Source organism: Diceros bicornis, chromosome 31 (genome assembly GCF_020826845.1).
Source record: "Diceros bicornis minor isolate mBicDic1 chromosome 31, mDicBic1.mat.cur, whole genome shotgun sequence".
NCBI lineage: Eukaryota > Metazoa > Chordata > Mammalia > Perissodactyla > Rhinocerotidae > Diceros > Diceros bicornis.
Window position 1 is genome coordinate 26453826 of NC_080770.1, and position 15537 is coordinate 26469362.

General features: G+C 38.0%; 1 protein-coding gene across 5 annotated transcripts in view; it reads right to left on the minus strand.

The window, feature by feature from the left end:
- Nucleotides 1-15537, minus strand: part of TTC17 (tetratricopeptide repeat domain 17) — a 118543-nt gene that overhangs the window by 67212 nt on the left and 35794 nt on the right. For all 5 annotated transcript variants that reach the window (XM_058527119.1, XM_058527118.1, XM_058527120.1 and 2 more), the window contains exons 7-16: nucleotides 15307-15451; nucleotides 14715-14854; nucleotides 11823-11983; nucleotides 10272-10384; nucleotides 9287-9433; nucleotides 7765-7880; nucleotides 7443-7608; nucleotides 6219-6296; nucleotides 5015-5239; nucleotides 2875-3061 (exon numbers count right to left, since the gene is read on the minus strand). In XM_058527119.1, the coding sequence (XP_058383102.1) occupies nucleotides 2875-3061; nucleotides 5015-5239; nucleotides 6219-6296; nucleotides 7443-7608; nucleotides 7765-7880; nucleotides 9287-9433; nucleotides 10272-10384; nucleotides 11823-11983; nucleotides 14715-14854; nucleotides 15307-15451 (1478 nt within the window). The remainder of the gene's footprint in view (nucleotides 1-2874; nucleotides 3062-5014; nucleotides 5240-6218; nucleotides 6297-7442; nucleotides 7609-7764; nucleotides 7881-9286; nucleotides 9434-10271; nucleotides 10385-11822; nucleotides 11984-14714; nucleotides 14855-15306; nucleotides 15452-15537) is intronic.

The window sequence follows — 15537 nt, forward strand, 5'->3', positions numbered from 1 at the left end:
CATTTTACTCACAGTAGAACTTCTTTCAAAATTGCAGTCAATTTTCTCAAGCCCTGTTGCTGCTTTATCAACTAAGTTTATGTAATATTCTAAATTCTTTATTGCCATTTCAACAATCTTCACAACATCTTCACCAGGATTCCATCTCAAGAAACCACTTTCTTTGCTCATCCACAAGAAGTAACTCCTCATCCATTAAAGTTTTATCATGAGATTGCAGCAATTCAGTCACATCTTCAGGCTCCACTTCTAATTCTAGTTCTCATGCTCTTTCCACCACATCTGCAGTTACTTCCTCCACTGAAGTCTTGAACCCCTCTAAGTCGTCCATGAGGGCTGGAATCAACTTCTTGCAAACTCCTGTTAACACTGACATTTTGACCTATTCCCATGAATCACGAATGTTCTGAATGGCATCTAGAATGGTGAATCCTTTCCAGAAGGTTTTCAGTTTACTTTGCCCAGATCCATAGGAGGAATCACTATCTACGGCAGCTATAGCCTTCCAAAATATATTTCTTAAATAATAAAACTTGAAAGTCCAAATGACTCCTTGATCCACGGGCTGCAGAATGGATGTTATGTTAGCAGGCATGAAAACGACATTAATCTCATTATACATCTCCATCAGAGCTCTTGGGTGACCAGGTGCATTGTCAATGAGCAGTAATATTTTGAAAGGAATCTTTATTTCTAAGGGGTAGGTCTCAACAGTGGCCTTAAAATACTCAGTAAGCCATGTTGTAAACAGATGCGCTGTCTTCCAGGCTTTGTTCCATTTATGAGCACGGGCAGAGTGGATTTAGCATAATTCCTAAAGGCTTTAGGATTTCAGAATGGTAAGTGAGCATTGGCTTCAACTTAAAGTCACCAGCTGCATTAGCCCCTAACAAGAGAGTCAGCCTGTGCTTTGAAGCTTTGGAGCCAGGCATAGACTTCTCCTCTCCAGCTATGAAAGTCCTAGATGGCATCTTCTTCCAATAGAAGGCTGTTTCATCTACATTGAAAATCTGTTGTTTAGTGCAGCCACCTTCATTAATTATCTTAGCTAGGTCTTCTGGATAACTTGCTGCAGCTTCTACATCAGCACTTGCTGCTTCCCCTTGCACTTTTACGTTATGGAGATGGCTTCTCTCCTTAAACCTCATGAACCAACCTCTGCTAGCTTCAAACTTTTCTTCTGCAGCTTCCTCAAGTCTCTCAGCCTTCAGAGAATTGAAGAGAGTTAGGGCCTTGCTGAGGGTTAGGCTTTGGCTTAAGGGACTGTTGTGGCTGGTTTGATCTTCTATCCAGACCACTAAAACTGTCTCCATATCAGTAGTAAGGTTGTTTCACTTTCTAATCATTCATGTGTTCACTGGCTAGCACTTTTCATTTCCTTCATGAACTCCTTCTTTGCATCCACAACTTGGCTGACTCTTTGGCACAGGAAGCCTAGCTTTCAGCCTGTCTTGGATTCTGACATGCCTTGGACATGTCTAGCTTTTGATTTAAAGTGAGAAACTTTTCCTTTCACTTGAACACTTAGAGGACACTGTAGGGTTACTAATTGCCCTAATTTCAATATTGTTGTGTCTCAGGGAATAGGGAGGCCCGAGGAGACGGAGAGACGGGGGAACAGCCGGTTGGTGGAGCAGTCAGAACACACACAGCATTTATCAAGTAAGTTCACAGTCTTATATTGGTGCAGTCTGTGGTGCCCCAAAACAATTATAATAGTAACAGCAAAGATCAGTGATCACAGATCACCATAACAAATATAACAATAATGAAAAAGTCTGAAATTTTGTGAGAATACCAAAGTGTGCCACAGAGACAAAGTGTGCCACAGAGACACAAAGTAAGCAAATGCTGTTGGAAAAATGGTGCTGATAGACTTGCTTGACACAGGGTTGTCACAAACCTTCAATTTGTAAAAAACGCAATTATTTGCACAGCACAGTAAAATGAGGTATGCCTGCACAGTGAATCAGGAAAATCAGTTTTAGGTACCAAATTTACTAGTAATTATTGATGTCTGCTAGCCAAGTCGCTAACCAAGTGGGTGTCTGTTTTTGTTTTTTTTTTAATATCTGAAGTGAAGGAGCTGGACTGAGAGCCCTGTGCTTGAATATTACAATCTAATTTGAACATTAACAGAGCACCCACTGTGTGCTCTACAATGGCGAGGGACTGAGGATCCACACATATGTAAACCGCACCTTTCATAATGCAAGTCAAACTTATTTTCTTTTCCTTGTAGTGAAGGTTAAACCAGTAAACAACCAAACACCATGGAGCTCTTAGAAAGAGTTCTAACTGGTGAATTTAGAACAGTTTATATATTAACGCAAATATTTTTTGACCCAGGATACACTTAGGCACATGCACCTACACTGGTGGCTGTGGGAGGAGGTGGAAGAATGCAGAGACACCACTTAATGTCAGGCGATTATTTTAAAGGTGCAGTAAAGGTCTGGATCACCTTCTCTGAAAGGCCAGGGGCCGTATTTCAGTGAATGAGGACAGAAAAACTACTTCAAACCTCGTTACACAGTTTTACTCCATGGACAGAAAAAATATCCATCACTATTATGTCATCATTATAAAACATCAGAGATTTGGGGGAGAGAAAAAAAAATCTCACAGCCTAACAATCCCGGTTGGCTATACTTTAATCAGCCTTTTTCAGCTTGGGTTCTAGGAGAGAATTAAGCCTAATACCCTATGTCATCTATATCGTAAGTGAATTAACTTCTTTCTTATGTACCTAGAAACATACTAGGTATGTAAAATCTTTGGGAAAAATTCAGAAAATCATCTTCTGTGTTCTGTTGATCAGAATAGGAACTCTAGTTGAGCCCATTATGTTGCCAGCATTTAACAGCTGCTTACCACTGCAAACCGAAGAGGTGATGTTGTACAGAAAAGGATAAAACTGCATACAGCGGATCAACTTCAGGCTGTTTTCACACTCTGGGCATTTGGTAGTTAATTTCAAAGCCTGTCTAAAGGCCTCCAGGGCCCCACTGATATTCTTCAGAGCAAGGTAAGCATTTCCCAGGCTCAGAAAGGTCAGAGGCTGAAAAGAAAAAAAAAATCAGCAAAATGTTAATGAATTAATATCGTCTGAAAGTTACAAAACCTTTACAGTATATGTCTTTTGGCTTTTTTTACATTACACCATAAAAGTTAATGGCTAGCTGTCCATTTTATTTACATCAGGCAGCTCTAAACTGTATATAACACAAATATGAATTTATTTTTCACATTTTTACTAAGATAAAAAATACATAACGTGCGTAAGGTACACTAGTTTTAAGTGTACAGCTCAATGAATTTTTATATATGTATATATCCTTATAACCACCACTCATTTGAGATATAAAAATTTAGAATGTTTCTAGTACCTCAAGAGGTTCCCTTGGGCAACCCAACCCCAATCTCAGAAGTAACCACTGCTGTGATGTTGTGACTTCTATCATCATAGACGAGCTTCGCCTGTCCTTGAGCGTCATATAAATGGAATCCAACAGCGTGTTCTCTTATGTGTATATATAATATGAACCCTTTTGTAGCTTCTTTCACAAAATATAACATCTAAGATTTAAGAAACTGAATATTTTTTATGTATCAGTAGTTCATTTTTTTAAAAAATTGATGTGTAATGTTCCATCATGTGAATATACTACAGTTTGTACATCCATTCTTCTACTGCTAGGCATTTGGACTGTTTCCAGTTTTTGGCTATTATGAATAAAGCTACTATGAACATTCTTGTAAATGTCTTTTGATAGACATCCTTGTATATACTTAGCAGTGGATCTTAAGGTAGGCATATATTTAGTTTTTGGAGATAACAATCAAATAGTTTTCCAAAGTGGATGTACAAATTTACACTCCTACCAGCAAGTATGAGAATTCAGTGACTTGGTATTGTCAGTCTTTTTAATTTAGCTGTTGTAGTGAGATGCGGAAGTGGCATGTCACTGTGGTTTTGGTTTAATTTACTAATCATTTCCTTGATTAGTAATGATGTTGACTATTTTTTCACGAGCTTACTGGCCATTTGGATGCCCTCATTTCTGAAGTGCCTGTTACTTCCACCATTAAAAAAATGGGTTGTCTTTTTCTTATTGATTTGAAGGAGTTCTTTATATATATATACTAGATATGAGTCCTTTGTTGGAAATATTTATTGCAAATATCTTTTCCCAGTCTGTGGTTTGCCTTTTTACTCTCTTAATGGTAGCTTTTGATAAACAGAAATTCTCAATTTTAATGAAGTTCAGTTCTGGGATACCTCAAATAAACGTAAACCATTCATGCACACTTCTAAAATTTTCTATGGAGTTAAAACTTAGAAACATTTAGACACTAGGTATAAAGGCAACTTGTGTATTGATCATAACCGTGTTTCATCAAACCTATGATGTCATCAACTGTAACATGCACCCTTATTTCAGCGATGCTAAAATATGAAAAAAAAAGAAGTGGTATCTTAGAAACTATGAAATAGAGTAAATAACTACAAAGCAGTGATGTAACTCCACGGACTGCATATGGGAGGTTCAGGGTAGAAATATCAATCCACCTATCTCTCCTTACCAAAACAACCTTTCAACTGTGCTCTGGCTTGGTTGGTATAGAGATATCTATAAAGTTGTAAAACAGTATAATATTAAGCAGCGTGCATGCTGTGACGAGTAGGATGAAGAACCAGATGTTTCAGACTGACAAAAAAATGGCAGTATATTTTTAGCAGCTATGTCATTCTTATTTAAATGTAAGTTTCTAAAAAAAAAAAAATTAACTGTATAATTATAAATGTCATTCATTTAAAATAAAGAAGTAAACACATCAAAAATAAAACAAAACAAAATCTGTTTTATGCCCTCTCAAAATATGCAAATTCTCCTGTGAAAAACAAAATGTGAGATTTTTTTATGCCCTCCCTAGAAAAACACAAATTGTACTCTGAATTTGAGTTACCCCCAAACAGTACAAGGAGCTACAAAGAAACATAAAACCTCACTTCAGAGCTATTGATGGCCAAAGCTTGAAGTAGAAGCTTGGTGGCATCAAGATGAAGGCCATAGTGAATCAAAAGGTTGGCCAAGTTCACAAGAGGAACATCCTGGTATTGCAGTGGAGCCAAATTCAGAGCTCTCTGAAGACAAGCGATGGCAAATGTGCTGTTTCCCACTGCTCTCCAGTAGAGTCCAGCTTCATTGAGTATCAGCCAGACGGGAGCATTGGGCTGAAAAACCCCAAAACACTTCAGTTAATATAAGAATACAGTACTTGTTTGAACAACAAAAAAACAAACAACCCGATCAAAAAATGGGCAGAGGAAATGAACAGACACTTCTCCAAGGAAGATATACAGATGGCCAATAGGCACATGAAAAGATGCTCAACATCACTAATCATTAGGGAAATGCAAATCAAAACAACACTAAGATACCACCTCACGCCCGTTAGAATGGCTATAATCACCAAGACAAAAAACAACAAATGTTGGAGAGGATGTGGAGAAACAGGAACCCTCATACACAGCTGGTGGGAATGCAAATTGGTGCAGCCTCTATGGAAAACGGTATGGAGATTCCTCAAAGAATTAAAAATAGAGATGCCCTATGATCCAGCCATCCCACTACTGGGAATCTATCCAACGCACCTGAAATCAACAATCCAAAGAGGCTTATGCACCCCTATGTTCATTGCAGCATTATTCACCATAGCCAAGAAGTGGAAGCAACCTAAGTGTCCCTCGACTGACGATTGGATTAAGAAAATGTGGTATATATATATACAATGGAATACTACTCAGCCATAAAAAAAGACAAAATCGTCCCATTTGCAACAACATGGATGGGCCTGGAGCGTATTATGTTAAGTGAAATAAGCCAGAAAGAGAAAGACAAACACTGTATGATCTCACTCATATGTGGAATATAAACCAACACATGGACAGAGAAAACTGGACTGTGGTTACCCGGGAAGTGGGGGTGGGGGGTGGGCACAAGGGGTGAAGGGAGTCATATATGGGGTGATGGACAAACAAAAATGTACAACCCAAAATTTCACAATGTTAGAAACCATTAAAACATCAAAAAAAAAAAAAAAAAAAAAGAATACAGTACTTGTTCTAAAAAAGACTTTTAGTACATGCATTGTAACTTTTAATTACAATTACTAAGCATTTAATTTCAGATGTCTGAAGCAGGTAGACTCACCTTATTAATAGCATGAAATAAGAAAGACCCAATTTCTTCTTCTGGGATAGTATAGTTATTAATACGGGAGAGCAAAATCTGCAAACATCAAAAAGAAGACTGACTCAGTTGAAAATAACAGGGAAGACATTTCAAAAGAATTTATATAGATAGCAGTCTTGACTTGAGCTCTTCGGGAACAGCTAATTTGAATAGATATTTATAATCATACATACAACATGAGGTCATTGACATACCAGCAGGTACTGACCTGCTCACATGTATGCCCTAGGTTCCTTTAACTAAAGAAAGCTAAAAGACATACCCCATACATGTATTAAAGTCATCTTCCATACCCCAATAAAGTCCACCTAAGTGTCCAGAACCCAATGAGAAATTATTCACAAGACAACGGCATGCAATAAAAATCTGCTATCTTTGCTAGTTGGATGAGCACCAGATCTTCAACCTACTTCATGTTCTTGCAGCATTTACGTAACTGTGAGCAACTCTAAGGCAAGGATCATGGTCTATTTATCTTTGTATTCCTAGCACACCAAACAGTGCCCAGAACATGTTTTTTGCCTCAGTAAATGTTTGTTGAACGTAAGTAGTAACTGTTCATAGATTTAAAATTATTTTTAAAAAGCTCGTTGTGATGGTCTGTTTTCCCTGTAAAAAGGTAAAGTTTTCATTTGTATCTGTGGAATGGGATCTAATATAGAATTTATACTCAGTAATAAAACATTCCTAGTTATACGCAACTAATAGGAATGAAAGGAAACAGCATAACAGAACTTATTTATAATGTTTGCAAAGTGGTTATCAAATTCATACAAATTCCTAAGGACCTCATATATGGCCAAAGCAGGGTTGATAAGACCAGGGAAAGAGAATCTTCAAGCTTTCAAACTTCTGGAGGGTTGGAGGATGCAACGCCAAATTGAAGTGGTCAGAATGGCCTCCATGAGGTAAACAGAGTCCTGTATTACTCATCTTTGTAGCCCTCTTAGTTGGAGGAACAGTGCTTAGGTGGTCTACGTAAACAGCAGCCCTGAGGAACACTTTCCTGGTACTCCTTCAATAGCATGACTGACTTCTTAGTGATCTCACCAATTCTTCAACTCTATCCTTCCGTCTTATAAAGTGCAACAACTGCCTTCTATCAAGTTTTTGTTCCACCTAAGAGGCTTGTGAAGTCACCCAGAACGGACGGCAATACACACCAGCCTAAGTGAGCCTTACTTTGCGTGCATGGTCATCTGGCATTTTGGCTTTCAGATCCATGCGGACCTCTAATTCTTTGACTAAGTAGGACAGAGTCTGGCTTTTTCTGAAGTCAGTTATGGAACAGTCAGGGGTTTGGGCCTCTTCTTCTGAAGAATAATCGTCACTGTTGAGTTCGTGGATCCTGGCACAAGAAAAAGGAACAAGATTCATATTTTCAAAGTTTGGGTGACTTCAAGATAAAGACTTAACCTTTCACGTCCACGGCTGGTGCTCTCAAAGAACCGCCAGATGACAACCATGCAGAACCAAGTGCTTTGCCAAATCCTTCAGCACTTGCCTGAGTCCTTTGTTTTCCGGAGGCAGAAAATACGTCGGTAACTCCCCGCCAACAGGGACTCTAGGATAGCTTTCTGCACAATCTGCTCTTTTAGGCCACAGAATATGCTGTTTGTCCTAACAAAGAAAGAAAATTTCTCATAAATTTCTTTGGATTCAATATTTCAACACACTAAATGAATTTTCAAAGAACATAAATATACTAGGATAACTGAACAACAATTTAGTATTTTAAGATAAATGGAGACACTGGGGTAGATTCTGTAATATTCCCTCTACTGCAGCTTATTAGTCTAAAGCAGCGATTCTACCTGCTTTACCACAGACTGCTTCAGGGTTGGGCAGGCCTAAGTCAGCTGAGCCAGCGAGACACAAGGAGTGGCTTGCTTGGGGCTTCTGGGAAAGAAAAGCCAGTCCCAGTCTCTTACGCCACAGAGGAACAAAAACATGTTGCTCCAGGTGCTGCTGGCTGTCACCTCACGGCTATGAGGAAGACAAGCTTTAGGATGAAGCCAATACTGCGGGCGGCAAATTGAAGAAAAGGAAAGACATGGGTCACCGATAACATCACTGGGCCACTGAATCAACCATACCCGAAGTCTGCCCTATCTCCGGACTTCCTGCAATACGAGGCAGATTTTCTTTTGTTTAAGCCAATTTGAGGTGGAGTTTATGATTTGTACCTGAAGGCATGCACAAGCTTATGTAACTGGCACAGAAAACTACTTTGCCCTGAACTAAGACCTTTTCTTTGCCAATGCCAACGTTTAAAAATTGTTTTTTTGATTTGTAAAATGTTCATTTTTCTAAATATAAATAACATGTACAGAGGCTTACTAAACTTATATCCTGAACCGATCAAACTTTGGGGGAATTCACATATAATTAAATCTAAGTGGTTGTATTAATTCTGTTAGAATAAAAACTCAATTAAATTCTGGAAATTTAATAGTGAATAAAAAATACAAGGTCTCTGTCCTCATACCTTGGTATCCCCATTGGCTAACATACAATTATTTCTTAGCTAGCTTAGAAACACATACTCATTAACTTGTTTATTATCTGTATCCTCCTTTAGAACATAAGCTCCAGCAGAGCAAGGAGCTTGCATACTATATTCATAGTACCAGCCTGGTACACAGTTGGAAGCTCAATAAAAGAATTCTGATTAAATAAGTGAAGTATATAGAAGCATACACTTAGGTCAAGTTTAGAAACTTGTTAGGGTTGGTAATTATACTTAGAGCTCAAAGCTTTGAAGTGAAATTAGAGCACAAATTTGAATTTGATAGGGTGTCTATGTGCCCCACTTGGTTGGGAAGAAGAACTCAAGGCAGATTCTGTGTTTTACTTATCTACTACCTAGCAGAATGCCTTCCATTTAACAGAAGTTTAGTAAGTGTTTGCTGAACTAAGCTGAACAGTGACAGGGGCCACATTAATCAGTCAGGCTGAGGACCATTCACTGCTTTAAGAGATCTGGTCTGTCTGAGAAAACTCCTTCATCCTCCTCCATTACTTACCCTATACGCATCAGAGTCCCGGCCCCAGATCCAGAGGATAGAATGGGCTACGGGAGAAGACTTGACCAAATCACTGATGTCGCTCTGATTTGCCTGGACATCAAAGTTCACAGACATCATACTGGAGGTTGATGAATCCTCACCAAACTATAAAATGAAAAGAAAGGTTCAATCAAATTGGAAGTGGAAAAGAAGTTGTGACTAAGATGTAACTCAACCCAAAAACGTTACCGAATACTTAAAATTCGTAGGAAATAAGAAAGTAGGTCAGTATTAAAACAATCAGACCTTTTAATTTTCAGAAGTACACCCAACAGTATTCTCTCACACATAATAATGTGTAGTTAGCCACTTTCAATCAACTGTGTCATTGGAGTACGAGAGAAATGGCCTGGATTGTTTTCCTGTCCCTTTACTTCCCTTCTATGATTTAGTCTCTTTTGGATTTAATGATCAGCTGATTTAGAGGTTTGGTTCATTATTCCCCTCCTCTGCTTAGACTAAAATGATCACTACTCTATAAAAGGAGTGTGCAGTGGGTACAAACAAGGGAACTTAAGAAAGGGTTCTTCAGAGTTTAATCTAGCTATCATTTAGGCATTATAGACTATTGTACAATCAATTCCAAATACATACAGCCTTTCTCCAAACCAAGGTAAAACTTCGTTAGATTTCTCACAAGATACCATAGTTCTTGTGTATTTCTGAAACCTTGTTAAATAAGAGAATGGAACTGGGATGGGGTAGGAAAGACACGAGAAAAAGGAACAAATGTGATGAATATTCTTTGGGAAAGAGAAATGTTACTCATGGAGTAACTGAGTACTCTATAAAATCTGACTTCATAAACATAACAGATACCCAAAACCTTCAATGACAGTCACAAGTTTTACGGATCAAATATACAAGGAATCAAGGGGCGAAAAGCAATATTACTCTTAGATATGCAAAGTTTATAAAAACTAAAAGACATCAAGAAAAAGACCTGAACATAGTCCACATTTTCAAAGATATCTCCACGATGGTAGCGCACAGGTTGGTCCCACTGGCAATGTAAACTATGCTGCTGGTTGACCAGACGGCATATCTGATGATTTCCTGGAATAAGAAAGGAAATTATAATTGATGAGAAAGATCAGCAATGCAAACATGATTTTCTTAGTCTAAGTCATTTAGTTGCAACCCTGTATTCCTCAGAGCTTGGCAGAGTACTTAACACAGGGGAACACTCATTTAATGGTTAATACAATTAAATCATTCTAAAGAAGTCTCAGTTTCTCCACCTACAAAACAAAAGTGCTCCACTAGACAATCACTAAGGTATCTTCTGGCAATTACATTCCATGATTATAAAATCTATTGATTACACTGTTTTAAGAGACTTCGGCCATCTCTCTCTGGAGAGAATTTGCTTTACATCCTTCATAATTCTATTTCAAATTTATATATAAGAGCTCTGGCTGCATTTCAGTACAGACTGAGCATAAATAATCCCAAGGACTGAACATAACTCTTTACATTCAAAATAGCAAAGAAAACTTATTAGGTGGATTATAAAATGGACTGTAAATGGTCACATTTACAGGTTAAGGTTAAGAGGCTTTCCAGACCAATATATTTACCCAGGGAGAAGGGTGTAAATAAGGGATTCTATTAACTTACACTTGATGTCAAGCTGTCAGATCTGTTCCCTTAGGGCTTAATCAGAAACGAAACATTCTGGACAAACCAAATGATTGATCTCCTGTCAACCCAAGTTCCCTTAGACCAGTGGTTCTATTTTTGGGTCACATACTCTAAAAGATTTTAATAAGAGCTATACATTTTAATTTTAATATATATTTCCTGTTCCCAGGAAAAAAACCGTGCACACACAAAATTCTGTGTATAATTTTGGGGATGATTTCAGAACTCCCCCGAACCATTGACCCAGGTTAAGAGTTCCTCTTTGAGATAAACTGTAGTCTAAAATCTCACCTCTAAATAAAAGCTTTGCTTTTAAGGGAGCAAGAAGAAAAGGACTCTTAGCCTCATTGCCAGTGTTGGCTGAAGAGTATGGATGCTTTGTTTCTAGGGTGTGTCTGGCTTGTGTTTACTTGGTGTAGGGCCGTTACTCACAGTGTGTTTTCAGACCAGCAGCAACAAGCACCAAATGGGAGCTTGTCAGAAATACAGAACTGCAGGCCCCACCTGAGAACTACTGAATCTGAAACTGGATTCTAACAAGATCTCCAGGAGACTGTTACGCAAGCTGGAGAAGCATCCACGTAGGCCATAGAGGGCAAATAGTTAAGACTCCTAGATCTAAAAGATTTGTTTTTTTTCTTTAAAATGTGAATTTAAAAAAAGCTAGAGGGACTAAACCAGCTCCCCAGGCCTGCTGGTATATCCGCTGTGATGACCTTTGATTTTAAGATTGAGGAAAGCCATATGCACAACATTATACTGCTTTATGGCTACACGAAAGCCATGAAAGGAAAGCACGCTGGAAATGAACTTCCCAACCTGTCTTCAATTATTTGGAACCAATACTTACCTAATTGTGCCTCTTTTGCCATCTGTGTCTCATGGATGATGTTTCTCAAGATTTGCTCCTCCTGAATCAGCTTGTGTTTTTCCAGGATCTCCTGCTGTCTCAAGTAGTGGTCATGCTGCTTTTGATAGTCTTTCAACTCATTCAGTGTTCGCTGGAGGGATCTTCACATTTTTAATACCAGGGAAAAGTTACAAAGCTTTAAAACAGTGATTTTTTTCCATTCCTTACTTATTTTTATTTTTCCATTTTTAACAATCAAGGTGGAATTTACATACAGCAAAATTTACCCGTTTGTGCACAATTCTATAAATTTTAACAATCACAGTCGTGTAAACACCACGACGATCACGATATAGAAGAGATCCATCACCCCGAAACAGTGCCCTGCCCCATTCTGTTGTCAACTCCTCATCCAACCTCCTGACAATCGGTCTTTTGTCCCTATAGTTTTGCCTTTTCCCAAATACCATATAAATGGAATCAGAGTATATAGAGAGATTCATTCATGTTGCTGCACGTATCAGTAGTTTGTTCTTCTTCATTGTTGAGTAGTACTCCATTGTATGGATGTACCACCATTTGTTTATCCATTCACCACTTGAAAGACCTTTGGGTTGTTTCCACTTTTTGGAGAAAACAAATCAAGCTGTTATAAACGTTTACATAAAGGTTTTGTATGCACAAAGTGACCAGGAGTAGATTGCTGGCTTCTATGGTAAGGGTATGTTTAACTTTACAATAACTTGCCAAACTGTTTTCCAAAGTGGGCATTTAGCATTCCTACCAGCAATGTATGAGAGTTCCAGTTATTTTATATCCTTGCCAGGACTTTGTAGTATCAGTTTTGTTTTATTTTTTTCAGTCATTCTAATCATTGTGTAATAGGATCTCATTGTGGTTTTAATTTGCATTTCCCTAATTGCCGATAAAGGGTTTATTTTCCATGGTATATCTTCTTTGGTGAAGTGTCTGTTCAAATCTTTTTAAAGATTATGTTGTCTGTTTTATTGAGTTTTGAGAATTCTTTGCATATTTTGGATACAAGTCCTTTATTAGACATAAATATTATTTCCTGGCCTGTGGCATGTTTTTTGTTCATCTACAAGTGTCTTTCAAAGGGCAGAAGTTCTTAATTTTGATAGAGTCCAATTTATAAATAAAATTGTGAATTTTTAAACTCACTTAAATGCATAGATTTTCTGGTTCTCAGCAATAATTGCTAGCTTTTTTCTTTTAACATACAACCACTGTACCATGAGTTCAAGAACAATGGGGCTAAATAAATGCTATTGTTTTATTAAAACTTGGGGGCAAAAAGACGGATGTGAAATTCTTCCCTTAAATACAACTATCTTGACATTAAATGGTGTGTTGGACTTTACAGGTGCCAAAAAAGATATATAACAATACACTATAAATCTTTACATATCTAACAACTTTATTTCCCTCCACAAAGTTTGTGTTAGTTCCACTGACATTCAAAGCCTTTCTAGAACCCTCCTTTTTACATTTTCCTTTGATTCTGCCTGATGACAAGGTTAAGAGTGAGGGCCTTGCTCTCACATTCTGGCTCCTTGGTTTACAGACTTGGGGAAAAAGCACAGAAACTTTGCTTAGAAAGAAATATTCTCTACAATTCAATATCAATAAATCAGCTGCCTGATTACATTTAGTCACAAAAATCTTATTACCTATTACACGGTAACATATGGAGATTTATGTTTGCACAGTTTGTATAAGAGAGAATCAGTCTGATTCTTAAGAACATAATACTGGAAAAACCTCAGCCAGGGCAAGTTCTGATCAGGTGTGACAGAAGCCAGGTATAAACGGTAAGCTGTCGTTCTTTCCTTTTCACTACATTATGCTTTAAACAGATCAGAAAATAAGCAAATACAAAAGTTTAAGAAGTGCCAAATCTCCATTTAATTCTCTAATAATCAAAGTAGACTCAAAACATTAAGGTTAATTCTATAAGAGATGAACAATTCACTTCTGAGTTATGTGAAGTTTCTTAACTGGCCCTATTATTTATGGAATCAAATATATTTTTTTATATTTTTCAATCAAATCTGATTAAAACATGGGAAAAATAATGTCTCTCAAGGTCACTTAACTAACATAATAGCCCAACCCTAGGAGTCAAAGGGGAGAAAGATCAAATACAGCATGTGCAAGTGATTTTACTGATGGTGTATTCTATAGCAATAAAAATGTAATCAATAGAATTACTGAGTATCCAGCCACACCCTCCTCCATCTGACTTCATAAAAGTAATCGATGGTCAAAACTGTAAAGATCTACATGACAGCATTTACTGCAAACATTCTCTAGTTCTTGGAATCCATGCTATTAAAAAGATTCCTCTAGGGGCCAGCCTGGTGGTGTAGTGGTTAAGTTTGCACACTTTGCTTCGGCGGCCTGGGGTTCGCAGGTTCGGATCCCCGGCTTAGACCTGTGCACCGCTTATCAAACCATGCTGTGGCAGGCGTCCCACACATAAAGTAGAGGAAGATGGGCACGGATGTTAGCCTAGGGCCGATCTTCCTCAACAAAAAAGAAGAGGATTTGGCAATGGATGTTAGCTCAGGGCTAATCTTCCTTACAAAAAAAAAAAATTCCTCTACACAACCACTGAATTGAGCTAAACCTCTTGATTTAGAGAAAAGGGACAGGACTACTAGTAGTGAAGAGGTGTTTTCCTTTTTCATTTAGGTGCCTCAGTTTTATTTTTTTTATTGAGGTAACATTGGTTTAGAAGAGGTGTTTTCTTAATTCTAATGAACTGATAAACTTAATTCTAATGAATTAACGAACATATATCACCCTACCCAGGTCTAACCTAAGATTCTATGGTGCTGGTTCTCCCATGAAATTTTGTCTCCCAATTACCTATGTTGAGCTTCCAATTTCTGCTCAAGTTTTTGCTGACACAGGACAGCATGCTTCCTCTTTATAGCTTGCTCAAAGCCAGGTTTGGCCTGCAAAGCATGGTCATAACAGAGCACTGAGTGGTTATACTCCCCAAGCATCTGAAGAGACAAAAACAAACACACACATATACACACACACAGGGGGAGAAACGTTAGCCACGGCTGGCTGTATCAGTCCAAACTCCCAATAATTCATGCAATTACACCTCTCTCTCACTCTAGAGTGAACATTATTTTGATCAGTGGCCAAATCTCCACAACATGAAGCATGCTATAGGATGGCTTAACTGGAAGTTATTGCTATCTTAAGGGGTGTACTCTGCAGATATTTAATATTTCTATCTATTTAATTATTTTTCTTTTTTGTCGAGAGGCTCGGACAATTATGATACATTATTATGTTGAGGTTTTTTTTTACCCCGAATCTCTTCATTTCCATCCCCTTTCCTTGTTCGGACCAAAAGAGGAAGGAAAAAAGGTATTTTTATTGGGGAAAAAAAAAAGGAAAATAGGAACTGTTTTGGCTCAGGAAAACAAAAAGTTGTATTTACTGCATATATATTCCCCAAAGTATAATAGCTGGTGAAGAAGTCACTGTCGTCCAGAGCTGCGTGGACCACGACAGCAGCATCAGCAGAGAAGTGTGCTCTGTGCAGAACGTTTGCCAGGTTGACCAGGGCAATGTCTTTATTGTGCCTAAAAGAGGAGAGACATAATTAGATGTTAGGAAAGAAGCATGTACTCCACAATTATGTATAACCACCTGACAAGGGAAAATCACA